Source organism: Aphis gossypii, chromosome X (genome assembly GCF_020184175.1).
Source record: "Aphis gossypii isolate Hap1 chromosome X, ASM2018417v2, whole genome shotgun sequence".
NCBI lineage: Eukaryota > Metazoa > Arthropoda > Insecta > Hemiptera > Aphididae > Aphis > Aphis gossypii.
The window spans coordinates 59,509,763-59,523,923 of NC_065533.1; the positions used below are offsets into that span (position 1 = coordinate 59,509,763).

The 14,161-nt window shown below is 32.1% G+C and overlaps 1 protein-coding gene across 1 annotated transcript; it reads left to right on the forward strand.

The window, feature by feature from the left end:
* The first annotated feature begins 1,977 nt into the window (after window positions 1-1,977).
* Window positions 1,978-2,427, forward strand: LOC126552601 (uncharacterized). Its single transcript, XM_050207311.1, has one exon. It carries the CDS (start codon window positions 1,978-1,980, stop codon window positions 2,425-2,427), a length of 450 nt encoding a protein of 149 aa, XP_050063268.1.
* Window positions 2,428-14,161: the final 11,734 nt, after the last annotated feature.

Sequence of the window (14,161 nt, forward strand, 5' to 3'; positions counted from 1 at the left end):
GATTTAATTTTCTTATTAATTAATCTTTCTCTAGCAATTTTATGTAACTCTTGCATTTTTTGTTTTAAATCGAATATATAATCGTCATAATTATACCTAGGTTCAGGGCTACATTTTAACTTAACTGGTATGTCCAATTCTTTTCCATATAATAGGTAACGCGTAAGGTTGATATTTAGTTGAACTATGTTCCGTTGAATTATATACGAATAATGCATATGGTAATAGTTGTTCCCAATTATTTAAAACTTTGTCTACGTAGTGTCTTAAATATTCTGCTAAAGTTCTATGCGATCTTTCTAAGCTGCAGTTAGTTTTTGGATGATAAGGACTCGTATTTATTTTATTAATCTTTAGTAATTTACACACTTCTGCGAAAATCTTACTAAGAATGTCTGTACCTTGATCAGTTAATATATTCTCAGGTATACCGTGCACACATACGAAATTCACTGCAAACGCCTGAGCAATAGTGTTTGCCGTATGATCTGATAACGGAACACCTAATGAATATTTCGTTAGATCGTCCTGCATAGTCAATATATATGTATTTCCTATTGCAGTAGGTATTAGAGGTCCCCTCCACCGGCCGATGACAATGCAAGTCCTCCAAGTCAATGAGATGCCTCCCCCCTTCACAATCGATGAGGTGAACAAAGCGGTGGAAAGAGCCAAGCGTAAAAATACAGCTCCGGTATGGACAACATAAACGGGAAGATAATTGACGTTGTCCACAAAATATGCCCGTCCATTCTGCTGGAATTATACAACCAGTGCATTAAAGAAGGAGTCATCCCCTCTGGCTGAAAGAGAGCTCGCGTAATTCTCTTAAAGAAGGGCAACAAACCAGAAGGAGAACCCTCGTCGTTTAGGCCCATCTGCCTTCTGATGAGCGTCGTAGGAAAAGTTTTCGAGTCCCTGTTGGTGGCACGGTTACAAGAGCACAAAGGCGGCCTGTCAGCCAACCAATTCGGTTTTACTAAACAAGCCTCAACTGATGACGCGGTGCGGAAACTCCAGGAAACGATCCTATCGGAAATTAACTATCCTTCGACCAAGTTCTGCGTGGCAATCAGCCTGGACATAAAAAATGCCTTTAACTCCATCGGCTGGAATGAAGTCATGATGGCACTTAATCATGCAGAAGTCCCAGCTTATCTGAAGAAAGTCCTCCAAGACTACTTCTCAGGGAGGTCCGCCGAAACTACAGCTGGAGACCAAAAAGTTGAGATCCAGGTATCATGCGGTGTCCCTCAGGGCTCGGTCATCGGCCCATTTCTCTGGAACCTGGCCTACGATCGGGTCCTCCGACTCCAGCTCCCATCTGGGTCTAGACTCATCGGCTTTGCCGATGACACTCTTGTAATCAGCTCGGGGAAAACTATCCCAGAACTAGAAATTACTGCCAATGAGACGCTTGAGCTGGTTTCGGACGAGATCAAGGACCTAGGCCTCTCTCTATCAGTGAACAAAACGGAGGCGGTGGTATTCACTAACAAGTACAAGTTTGAAGTCCCGAGGATAGTACTTGACGGACTAGCCATCCAGCCGAAGCAAGACATGAAGTACCTGGGGATGATAGTAGAACGAAGCCTCCTATTCAAGGGCCACGTCGAACAAGCGGCAAGTAAGGCGGAAAAGATGGCGAACGCACTTGGAAGCCTCATGTCGAACCTAGGTGGCCCCAAAGAAGCAAGAAGGAAGCTGTTTGTATCAGTAACAATGTCCATTCTCCTTTACGGTGCACCATCCTGGGCGGGAACAATGTCCTTGGTTCCTAGGAATAAGACTGCTGTAAATAGAGTCCAGCGTAAAGCGCTTCTTAGAAGTATATGAGGCTATCGGGCGGTGTCTGAAACGGCTGCGAATATCCTGTCCGGCGTTCCACCGGCCGACCTTCTGGCCGAAGTAAGGAGTGCCGTGTTCAGTGAGAAGAGGTCTGCCACACGCCGTCATCTCTCCCCCCGAGCGGATACAATGAAAAAGTGGAAGGCGCGCATCGCCGAAGCTAAAACCGGTGGATGGACCAAACGACTAATCCCGTACGTCGATAGGTGGTGCGAAAGAAAAGGCGACCTTGATTACCACACAACACAGGTCCTTTCCGGTCACGGTTGCTTCGGGGTCTATCTCCATAAAATCAAGAAGGAAGAGACAGACGTGTGCCACCATTGCAACATGGGCCCAGATAGCGCGGAGCACACAGTAGTCGAGTGCCCGGCATGGGATGAAGAGCGGCACCGACTTCAACGTGCGACGGGAACTACGGTCACAATTGACAACCTTGTGACCACCATGCTAGACTCCCCCGCGAACTGGCAGGCCGTCAGAGACTTCGCCAGAGCGGTGATGAGCAAAAAAGAAGCCGCCGAAAGGAAGCGAGAGAAACCTGGAGGACCAAAGGCGAGGAGGAGGGAACGCACGTGACTCCAGAGAGGCGGTCCGGGACGGCTCGTGAAATCCAGAGGCAAAGAAGACCTACTCTTATAGTTAAGTTAACCTCTGTAGGCTTAAGGCCAAAACATCGGGTGGTTAGATGCCCTCGCATTATGTAGTATATGATAATTATATTGTAATATTTCTTGTATTGTAGTAATTTTGCGTATAATAAACGATGCGGTCGGGGGAGTAGTAATGCTAACGCAGTCCCTCCCCCGATGGCGATTCAAAAAAAAAAAAAAGGTATTAGGGGTCCTACTTGTTGTATTATATGTATGAATATTTTATAAGAGATGTTAGTACGTAAGAAATAAGTTAAGAAAAACTATAGATAATAAGTAAAACAGTAAAATTCAATAAGTTAAGCAATAGTTAATTATTCACAGAAATAGGTTAAAATAACAATTGTGCAATTCGGTGCCAGTAAACTTTATATTACAGTTAGCATAGTAAGCAAGATATAATAATAAGAAATGTAAATAAATTTGTTTAATAATTTACTAATCGGGTTAAAATAACAATTACACAATAATCATAGTATCTATAATTGTAAATTTAACATAGTAATAGAAAAATGTAGAACAATCGATAGTAATTCGATTGTAAGTGTAGTATATAAGTGAGATGGCTAAGACATAAAGGGAGTCAGTGGTGGTGATCGTGTGACTCGATCACCACCGGACATCGTGTTCAAACTTCAAATAAAGTATTTTGCGTTATTTTGTGTTTAACTTTATTTTGGTATACGTCCGAGTAATCGGCGTATACGACATACTATATCCATAAATATTTTTTCAAACGGTCTAGAACTTGTCGTAGTTATAATCATCGGACTACGGTGATGTCTATTAGTTGTTTTATTCGTTTGACACGACGGACTGTTTTTTATATATTCCCTTACTTCTTGTTTTAACCCTGGCCAGCTGAATTGTCATTTAATTTTCTTAACCGTTTTATTTAACCCAGCATGTCCCCCTAGTAACGTGTCATGAAATTGTTTGAAAACAATTAATTTTTCCTCATTAGTGTATTCTAATCTTGTACAATTCTTATTTCTATATCTGTATTTTGAAATATATACCTAATCATTGATCTAGTTTTTGTCCAGTCTAACCCATCTTTCTTTCCTAACTGGTTAATTGCTAATTTATTCAAGGAATTTTTAATGCAAAAGTATTTTAAATTTAATAATGCAAAATGCATATTTTCACTAGTGGTTAATTGCTTTTCTTTACTCTTAGTTATTAAAAATATTATGTATCTTTCTTCGTAATTAAAATGTACTACTTCGCCTTTTTGTTTATTTGATTCTAACATTTTATCTGTTCCGAATTTTCGTTTTAATTCGTAGTTTATTCCCGATTTAAAGTTATAATATTTTTCTATTTCTGATACAATATGATACTCTGCAGGTGATTTTAATAATTCACCGTTTACCTCTTTTACATTACTATGAGTTATTATTGTTGTTTCCGATTTTTCTAAAAATCTCGTATAACATTCGTCCTTAATTTCGTTTATACTATACATTCTACTTAAAGCATCTACATTCGAATTTTGTACTCCCGGTTTATATTTTATTTCGTTATCGTATTCCTCAAGCTGTATACGCCATCTAGCTAACTTTGATAACGGATCTTTTAAGTTAAATAACCAAGACAGTGGTCTATGGTCAGTGAGTATTACGAATTTTCTACCGTAGAGATAAGGTCTAAATTGCTTAACCCCGTATACGATCGCTAAACATTCTAGTTCAGAAGTTGAGTAATTCATTTCACTTTTATTCAAAGTTCTAGATGCGTACGCTATTGGTAGGTCGCTACCACGAACTAAGATACTAGGGACTGGAAACAACATGGTAATCGGTTGATAGGAGTGCGGCCAGTTTTTGTTACGGACATTTTATGGTGGGGGAAATTAACCGACTCTGCTGTACCCTGGTGGTGAATACCATGAACTTTAGATATACTTATTATAAACCTAAAAATAATCTAAACATAAATCTTGTTCTAACATGTAACATCATGCCAATACAATTAACACAATACATCAAGTATGTATTAGAATTTGATTCATTATATTTCACTCACCTTGCACAGTTGCATAATACGCAAGTCATACAATCGTAGGTACTAGGTACATAGGCAACTTACTACTTTAATTTTTAAAATGTCAAGAAAATGTTCAATTATTAATTGCAAGAGCTTTGACGGCGAATGTGCATTTTTTGGTGTTCCTAAAGCATCTGTAGATACTTGGACTAAGATTGTATCAAAAATCAATGGTCATGTTACTAAAATTAAATTTGTTTGTGAAAAACATTTTCTTCCTAAAGATATAATAAAAAATTATGCTGCCGAAGTTAAAGTATGTATACATTTAATAATTGGGTTTTAAAAATGTCTTCAATTAAAAGAAATATAAACTTTAAACTTAATAAATTTAGGACATAATTTTCTAAATAGAGCTAGATTTAGTTTAGTTAAGGAGCTATTCCTCAACTTCTTCAGCAAAATGTTGAAAAACATAATAAATGTGATTTTTTTACACTTTACATTATTTGAATTCACATTCAATTTACTGATTCAGAAATAAAAACATTAAAATAATTATAATTAATAATTCAAATAAATTTAAAAATTTAAATTTTATTTTGTCGGTTTGTCCATATCTTTTTTCTGCACATATTTAAAATTACCATAATTTCCAATAATTATTTATATACTATGGTTTTCAGCAATAAAATACTCATTTCAAATTAGTAACCATATATAATAAATAATAATATAACAATATAAATTTAATTTTCAACAATATAACACATGGGTTTCTCAGGTCCTCCATATACATTAATAGCTTATGATAATCACCACCAGACTACAGCACAATCGGTTTATTTCCCCCACCAAAAAAATTCCGTAACAAAACTGGGCCGCTGTTTTAATTTTTGTTTCCAGTCCATAGTGTCTTAGTTCGTGGTCGCTACCTGTCGTTCCTTGTGATAGTATAGCTCCAAGAGCCTTACCACTTGCGTCGGTTGTAAGTATAAATTGTTTCGTAAAATCTGGATATTGTAAAATCGGTTCTGCACAGAGCGCGTTTTTTAATTTATCTAAAGCTACTTGACAATTTTCATCCCAGTTTAATTTAACATCCTTTTTAATAGGTGGGTCATTGGTTTTGCTAACATAATATATCCTTGTATAAATTTCCTATAATATCCCGATAACCCTAGAAATGATTTTATTTCCTATACAGTTTTAGGCACTGAAAATTCTAATACTGATGTTATCTTTTTCGGATCTGGTTTTATTCCGTATTCCGAAATTATATGTCCTAAATATAAACATTCGCGTTTTAAAAATTCGCATTTATCTGGTTGTATTTTTAAGTTATGGGTACGTAGACGTTCGAATACGTCTATCAGTTTATTGTTATGATCGCTGAAATTTTTCGCATAAATAATATTATCGTCTAAATATACTAAACATTTAATGCCTATTATTCCCGACAATACGTTATTCATTAATCGCTGAAATGTAGCGGGACTTGTTTTCATATGTTTAAAATGATGATGACCTTGACCGGTCGAAAATGCTGTCATTTCGCGAGATTCCTTCGCTCAATGTATTTGATAAAAACCATTTGCTAAATCTAGAATGGTAAAAAGCTGACATTTTCCCAATTGATCTAATATTTCCGTAATATTAGGTAACGGATGAAATTCATTCAAAGTTACTTCGTTAAAGGACTACATAACTGAAATTTTTTTTTTTTTTTTATATTTTTGTGAAGTTTAACTAAATAATAAAATACTATTGGCACCACTAAAAATTGTTAGCGTCCAATATTTAGCCAGTTATGGGTATTTGAAAAATGCACGTGACGTCATAATTTCGCCGCCGCCGTTTACTCTGTACACGCTTTTAAGAGAATATTACAAGTCTCGCTGTTTAAACGAGTATAACTCGGCTAATAATAAATTTATTGATTTAGACCCTGTTAATAATTTGAAGTTTTAGAACTAAATTTTTAATTTTTATATTATTTTATTGTAAAATTATTAAACGGTTTATTTATAAACAAATGATAAACTTTCTTAGCAATATTTTTGTATTATTAGATTTGTTCATTTCCTTACTTATGTACGCCGTTCGTATTCAATATATGAATAATATTATTGTGGTGGTTTATTAGTGTGTATATAATATGTACAATAAAATATGGGCTGTTATATAGTATGCGGTCTACCGGTGAATTTAAGAGTGTAGTATGCGGTCTACCGGCGATTTACGAATATAGTATGCGGTCTACCGCAAATAAATAAATTAAAAATTTGTTAGTCAAAAAAATTGTTGTCAATGAATATAAATAAATATAATGTATGATACGTTATACAAAAACTTCCGCCATATCTCTCAAAAATGCTTTAAATAAATCTGATTTATTTATTCCTCGCCACAATGTTTCTATGAGATACCTGCAATAATATGTATAATATAATATTACATTAAATTTATTAAACATAACTTATAATAACTTTACTTTGGAAGGAGATCACCCTAATAGCACCGACCGTCCCAGGATGTTCGTATTAAGTTCCTGATTTGTTCCTGTTTGGACCTTCCTGCCAGGAAACAATTAGACCTTCCCAGAACTTCCTGTTTTGGTTGATATGGTTGGGTACTAATAAAGTGATTCCTAGGAATTACCTATTTGAGTCTCGTAAGACAGTAGTTAGTGGGCACTAAATATTATGGTTCCAGGTGCTACCCGATTGAGTCTAGACAGGTAGTTATTTGTAGGCACAAATTATTTAGTTCCCGGGAGTTTCCCATTTGAGTCTAGATAGGTAGTACTTTGTGGGTACTTATTTTTTAGTTCCTGGGAGTTTGCCGTTTAAGTCGAATCAATAGATCTATAAAATAATTGACTAATATAAAATATTCTTTAAATATCTGTGAGCCAATATTATTAGAAAAAAATAGCATAGGTACAACTCAAGATCTATCATTTATCAGGCGTGCCTGGATCCGGTCCGCAGGAATATTCCAATTGGCCCGTGGCCATTTTATAAGAATTAAATTTGTATAAGTATTATAAATACAAATAAATACAAAATAAATTTAAAAAAAAAATGTTATTTTAATAAGCTTTTAAGAATTACAAAATAATGTACATTTTAATTATTAAAATTGATTATAGAACAATATAAGTACAATAAAATGTAAAAATGAAATTAATATAAAAAAAAAAAAACATGAAGTATATATACTTATATACCTATACGGCTTGCAGTATTAATATACATTTTGAATATGGCCAGCAAGTTGAAAAAGGTTGGGCATGCTTAGTTCATATAATATAAATGTGTGTATATTCTTACTGTATAGTCTATAGGCTTAACACACTAGGCAGTGTACATAACAATAAAATAATTAAAATAAATTATGGAAAACATTATACATTGGTTATTTTACATAGGGATAGAATAAGTTATGATCATACATTTAATTAAAATATTTAATATAGGAAGGTTATTTACAGTCAATTGCCTTGTACAAACTTATAATTTAATACTTACTGTTTTTAAATATTACTCGAGTTATTTATAGTTTGGTTTATAGTATTTCAATATTTTTTCTCTTTAATAGTTATTTTATTTAATTAAATTTGTTTAGGTCTTTTATTCGTCCCGAGAACCAAATATCGACTAGACAATTACGACGTAGAATTAAAAGTCAAATAACTAAACAGATCAATAATAATCTATTATCTACTACTCATACTTTGAAAACATTCAATGGCTCTAGTCAAAATTATCTTGTTAAAACTATTGATGATGCCTTTATTAATGCTTATTAATGCCCTTAATAATAAAATAATTAAGATAAAGTGTATCTAAAAGATAGAAAAAGATTAAAGTGTATCAATTAAAAATAAACTTAAGCCTAAGTAAAAACCGCAGGTAGACCGCATCCTACAGCGGCCGGTAGAACGCATTTGCCCCGGTAGACCGCATACTATATGACAGCCCTAGTACTTTCAGCCAAGAGACTCAAAAGTATGAAACTAGAGAGGTGCAGAAATATTTTGTATTTATGTCATTTGGTTCAACTCCATGTCTAGATCATAAAACAGACATTTTACAATCTCAAAAAGCATCTAGACCTGAACTTTATAAATTAGCAGTAACAGTTTTAGCAGTCTCATCTACTCAAGTAAGATTTAATTTCAATGTTATATTCATTTGAATTGTGATTTATACTTACAAGTTACTGAATGTATAGGTAATTATAATACTATAATGATCAATAAATAAAATTATAACTTAACTATTTGTTGTGGTGTTTTAAACTTAAGTTAATTGAATTAATATTTAATATGCCTATAGGTAGTATAGATTATACCAAAGTTATTTGTATTTTCAATTTTGTAATAAGAATGACTAATATGTATATGATTATAAATTATAATACAAATAAGCAGGTACCTATATGATATATTCAATATTGTATAAAAAATTATAAACTTCCATAGTTGGCATAGTTTCATTAAGTAGCTATTTTTTATGAAATGAAAAAATTTATCAGGTGGATACAACATAATATATTATAGACTATATATAAATGTTTATATTATATTTCTTTGCAATCTTTAGGTTAGTGTTGAGAGATCATTTTCTAGCTTAAAATATATATTTAGCGATTTAAGAACTAGCCTAGATGAAACAATATTAGAAGATATAATGGCTATCCGTGGGAACAACTAAAAATTAGCTTTTTTTAATTGCTCAGTTAGATTAAATTTTATTTCATTTATATATACATTTTTATTAACCTAACCACGGTTTTAAAAAACTACTAAATATGAAACCAATATTAACCAGTTTTTAAAACCGAAAAAAAATTGTAGACCAACTAAACCATTAACCACAAAAAATCATGGTTTGAAGCCCTGGTATATATTTTGTTTTATGATATGTTTTGTATATTTGGTAGCATTATTATTATTTTCTTGCAACTATTACACCTTTTGAAGCCCATTTAAGCTTTTGTATGACTATATTTTTTGATTGATATTGTTATATGTGAATTAGACTGTATATCTAATTACCATTATTATATTGTAACTGTTTCACCAAGTTGAGTATTTTTTAGCATTTTTATAATTATATTTTTGTTTATTACTGTTATATGCCAATTAGGCTGTCTGTTTAATTAATATTCACTTTTTAATTGTTAGTTATATGCCAACCAAGCTGTTTATTTGTTTTATTATTAATATTATTATTCCTTTTTAATTGTTATTATTTATTTACTAAACAATCCGGTTACTTATTACTATATTCTTTATTGAGTCAAATAAATGGTAAAACTAAAATAAATTTCTACAGTTCATTTATTTATAATATATACTATACATAAACAACGATTGTCCAGTACTATAAAATTAATATGTTGAAAATAGGTTTAAACATATATTGGCTGGAATATGTTTAATTTAGAAATTTAAAATGTTGATAACATCTATTTAAATTTTATTTTATTTTTTGTTGTTGATACCCCATGCTTAGGTTTTAAAAATGTATAATAAGTGCTGGCGCTAAAAGTATTTTAAGATTTTATACTTACAAAGCAGAAGAAAGTTCTGAGTTTTATATATCTCATTAGTTGTGAAACGCATTATAGCGCATGAATGGAACAATAATCTATGAAAATAAAAAATGTTAATACCAATTATATTGTGGTATTTGAACAATATGCCGGCGCTGGGTAATTTTCTATTTTCCAGGATTCCGGAAAAACCAGTGAGTAGTAAATTCCAAAAACAGCGTAGCAAAATGTGGTTACCAATTTTGAGTTGTTTGGAGAAAATGCCGGTGTTTCGTCAAGATAGCACCGGCATGTTTGTTTCCGGATTTCCGGAAAAACCAAATTCTAGCAAATTCTAAAAATAGTGTAGCAAAATGTAGCAAATTCGTAGCCAAACATTGATACATAGTTCCAGTTTATAGCGCTAATTGCCGGTGACAACTTGACGGACATCCACTAATACTAACTATAAATTCTATGAAAAATGTTGTAATACTATTGTAGCTTGGAAATTGATCGGAAGAAAACAGGATCACAATACCTGAAAAATGTTTAAAATGGATAGATTTTAATTTTAAAATTACAAAAATGTATTATTTACAATAATTATACGCTTCTGTTTTAATTCATCATTTAACTTGTGAATAATATGACAATAACAGACATGGTGAATACAATTAAGAGTCATTTTAGAGTAAGTTTTAATTATCAAACATTATAAACAGATGCATATACCTATATGCATTGTAAACCAATTATTCTACTATGATAACTAATTCATATTTTAAAACAAACCTAACCTAACTTAATTTCATATTTTATTTTAAAAAAAAAAATATTAATTTAACCATGTATGTACTGACATTTAACACTTTTTCAACATAAATATATAATATATAATAAGTAATAACATATAATATAATTTTTTACTTGAAAAAAAAATACTTAAAAGGACACCACATTCACGTGTGTGTTATCTCTATTCCACCCATAACCGTAGACACAGTATTCTAACCACTACTTACAACATGGAAAGAATATAAATGTATCTATTTACAATAGGTAATTATATGATAACCCTCTCCTCTCCCCAACCATATTAAATTTCTGACTATGGCACTAGTCTGGGGGCTGATTCTTGAAATCATACAACTAATTCTCGCATGTGACTAAAGTCATACATTTTGTCGACAGTGACAAATTCATATGACATGCTAAATATTGGTTAATATGGTTTTCTTGAACTGAAATCGATAAGATTTTATCTCTTGTCGTATGCGATAAAGTAATCGAATGAACCACTGTGGTAATAGCAAAAAATCTAGATTTTAACCTCAAATAAATTATAAAATATATAAATAATAATTTTTATCTTTAATCTATAATTTTAATCTCTAGTTATAAGCACTTAGAAAAGTAAGAAATACTTAGTTTACTTTACCGTGTTTATCTAGTATTTTAGTCTCTTTTACTACCTAGTGTATTTTGAGGTATTTGTAGTGTAGAGTATTTAAAAAATCATGTCTAAATCAAGGCCCACCCAAATGCAAATGAAATCTTTGGTCGAACTTATGACCAAAGATCCTGTGTTGAGTGCTAGTAAATTTACCCAAACGTTTACCCAAAAATGGGGAGTTATCTCAGAGAAACTTAATACATTTCTGGGAGCATAAAAAATCTGGGACAAATGAGGAAAAGTAAGTCACATGTACATTGTACCTAAATTTTTTGAAACTTTAATTTGAATGTTAAATTCGTAGTAATTTATTAATAAAATCACAGTGCCGCAATTAGTGGGGGATTGGGGGTGTTCAGCACCACCAAGGAACATCAGTTCAGAAAAATTAAAAATGTTTAATATGTAGCAAAGTAAGTGCCAATAAGTAGCAAGGTAAGTAAGATACTTTTTTTTGAAAAATATAATCAATGTATTTATAACTTTCTGTTATTGAATATAAATATAATGTTAAAATCACATATAAGCAACAAAAAAACACACACACCATTATTTTATTTGAGTCTAATTCATGATTATATTTAACTGTTACTGTAACTAACATGATAGTATTGTAAATTTAATTGCATTAAAACATTAATTTTACTCTTTTGTAATATTATAGACATGGCAAGATATAAGGTCTGCTACAAAAACAAAAGCACCAGCCATCAAGCGACATTTCGGAGGTACTGGTGGTGGAATAAGTTATTCCATTTAATTGAATGATATTCAGCAAGATGCATTATTGTTAATAAGCCCAGATTCAGTAAGTGGTCATAGTCAGTCTATGGTTGAATTTACTTGAAACTAAAGAAACTAATAAACTAATAAAAACTAATGAAACTCCAGAAAATGATATGACACTTGGTATGTTTATAATACATAAACGTAATTATTTACTTCATAAACTAAATAATTATTAAGAAATAATTATATGTTTTGGTCTGATTTTAGATGCCAATAATTTTTTCATTGAAGAAGTAGACATTCAATGGATGTATATAAAAAAAATTAAAAAATGTTTATAACGTATTGTGTAATATTATATTATATAACTAGCTGATCCCGTGCACTTCATTGTTCGTTAAATATACCAACTCTATATGACTCAAACTTTGTTGAATTCGTTGTTTAATATTCGTTGGATGATGTTCTAGATTTATTTTAAATTTTCTGTTGCCCAGAATAAAAATTCTGATTCGCAGCAGTATATTATCAGGTAGCCAATCTACCTCCGGTAGATCGCGGACCTAGTGCTGTTTGTAAGTAAGTGTATGATTTAACTCTAATAAAGTATCAAAGTTATACCAAGGTGCGTATAAAGTATATTATAGGTGTATTAGTGCAATCCTCACCGCCCAAAAAATTGATTTGTAAAAATGTATGTGGTTGGTTTGACATTGGTAGCAATGAGCCCATTTTATGATAAACATGCCCTCTGATTTTAAATGTAGAATTGTATTATTGACCATTTGCATTAGTATTTCGGATTATTTTTGTTGCTCCGAACGATGTCATTTGAAAACATGAATTAAATGTTCTAATTGACTTCATGAACACATTAGAATCTGGATGTGTGCCGATAAGTAAACCGTTCAATAGTTCAGGTGGTATTTCAATTACAGGTAGTTGCACCTTTCCTGACACGCAACACATCCCGACTGGCTCATTTTTGAATTTCAAAGTATGGCAGTGCGGGTATTTCTTGTCCATAGCACCAATTACTACTTTTCAATGAGAATAATATTCAATATCGGGCTCATACTGGAATTTTAGACGCAGGAATGAATCAGATATAAATGCTCGATGTACCTGTTGGCGTTGTTGGTCATTTGCTCTACGTAAGTCAACTACGAATCGACGCGCTTGTCTTTGCTCAAATTGTCGTTGTTCATTCCGTTCTGCACGTGCCTCTTGTGATTGAGTTTCACGCAATTGCGCCATACTCACACGAACATCTGCACTATCAGATTGGTATTTTTCGTCTGTTCTTTGTACTCTTCTATTTCTCATGTTTGTAGCTGCATTAGTTTTACGACAAAAAATAGCATTCTGGCATCTTCTTGACATTTTGAATGACACAAGCAAATAGAAAATATTCAAAGTACTTATTTATGTTTTTTTTTTGGTTACCTTGCAACGTCGGGTAATTCTATATATTAATTTTATATACTACCGATTGCAACCACTAATAAATAAATATTATTCACAAATCGTATAACCCCCTTAGCAACCATTTATAAACAAATATTTCTATCGTAAATCTCAAAATTCCTATTTGAGCACCTACCGAGGGTTGTCAATCCTCTTTTTAAATTAGCCTTAAACGTATTCTCAGACCTACCAAGTATACACAGAAAATTTCATGAAAATCGGTCAAGTCGTTTCGGAGGAGTTCGATAACTAACGCTGACACGAGAATTTTATGTATTAGATAATATATTGTAATATAATATAATATTTCCTTTCCTTTTTTTTATATTTTATTTTTTTTTTTCAGCTTGAATTGCATCGTGAAGAATATTGTAATTTTCGGCTCGTAATTTAGTTTGACTTGCTCTTAAAAACAGAAGCCTTTCAGGTTCAATTTTACCGTACATATCGACAGACGACAATATAGTGACTGAAT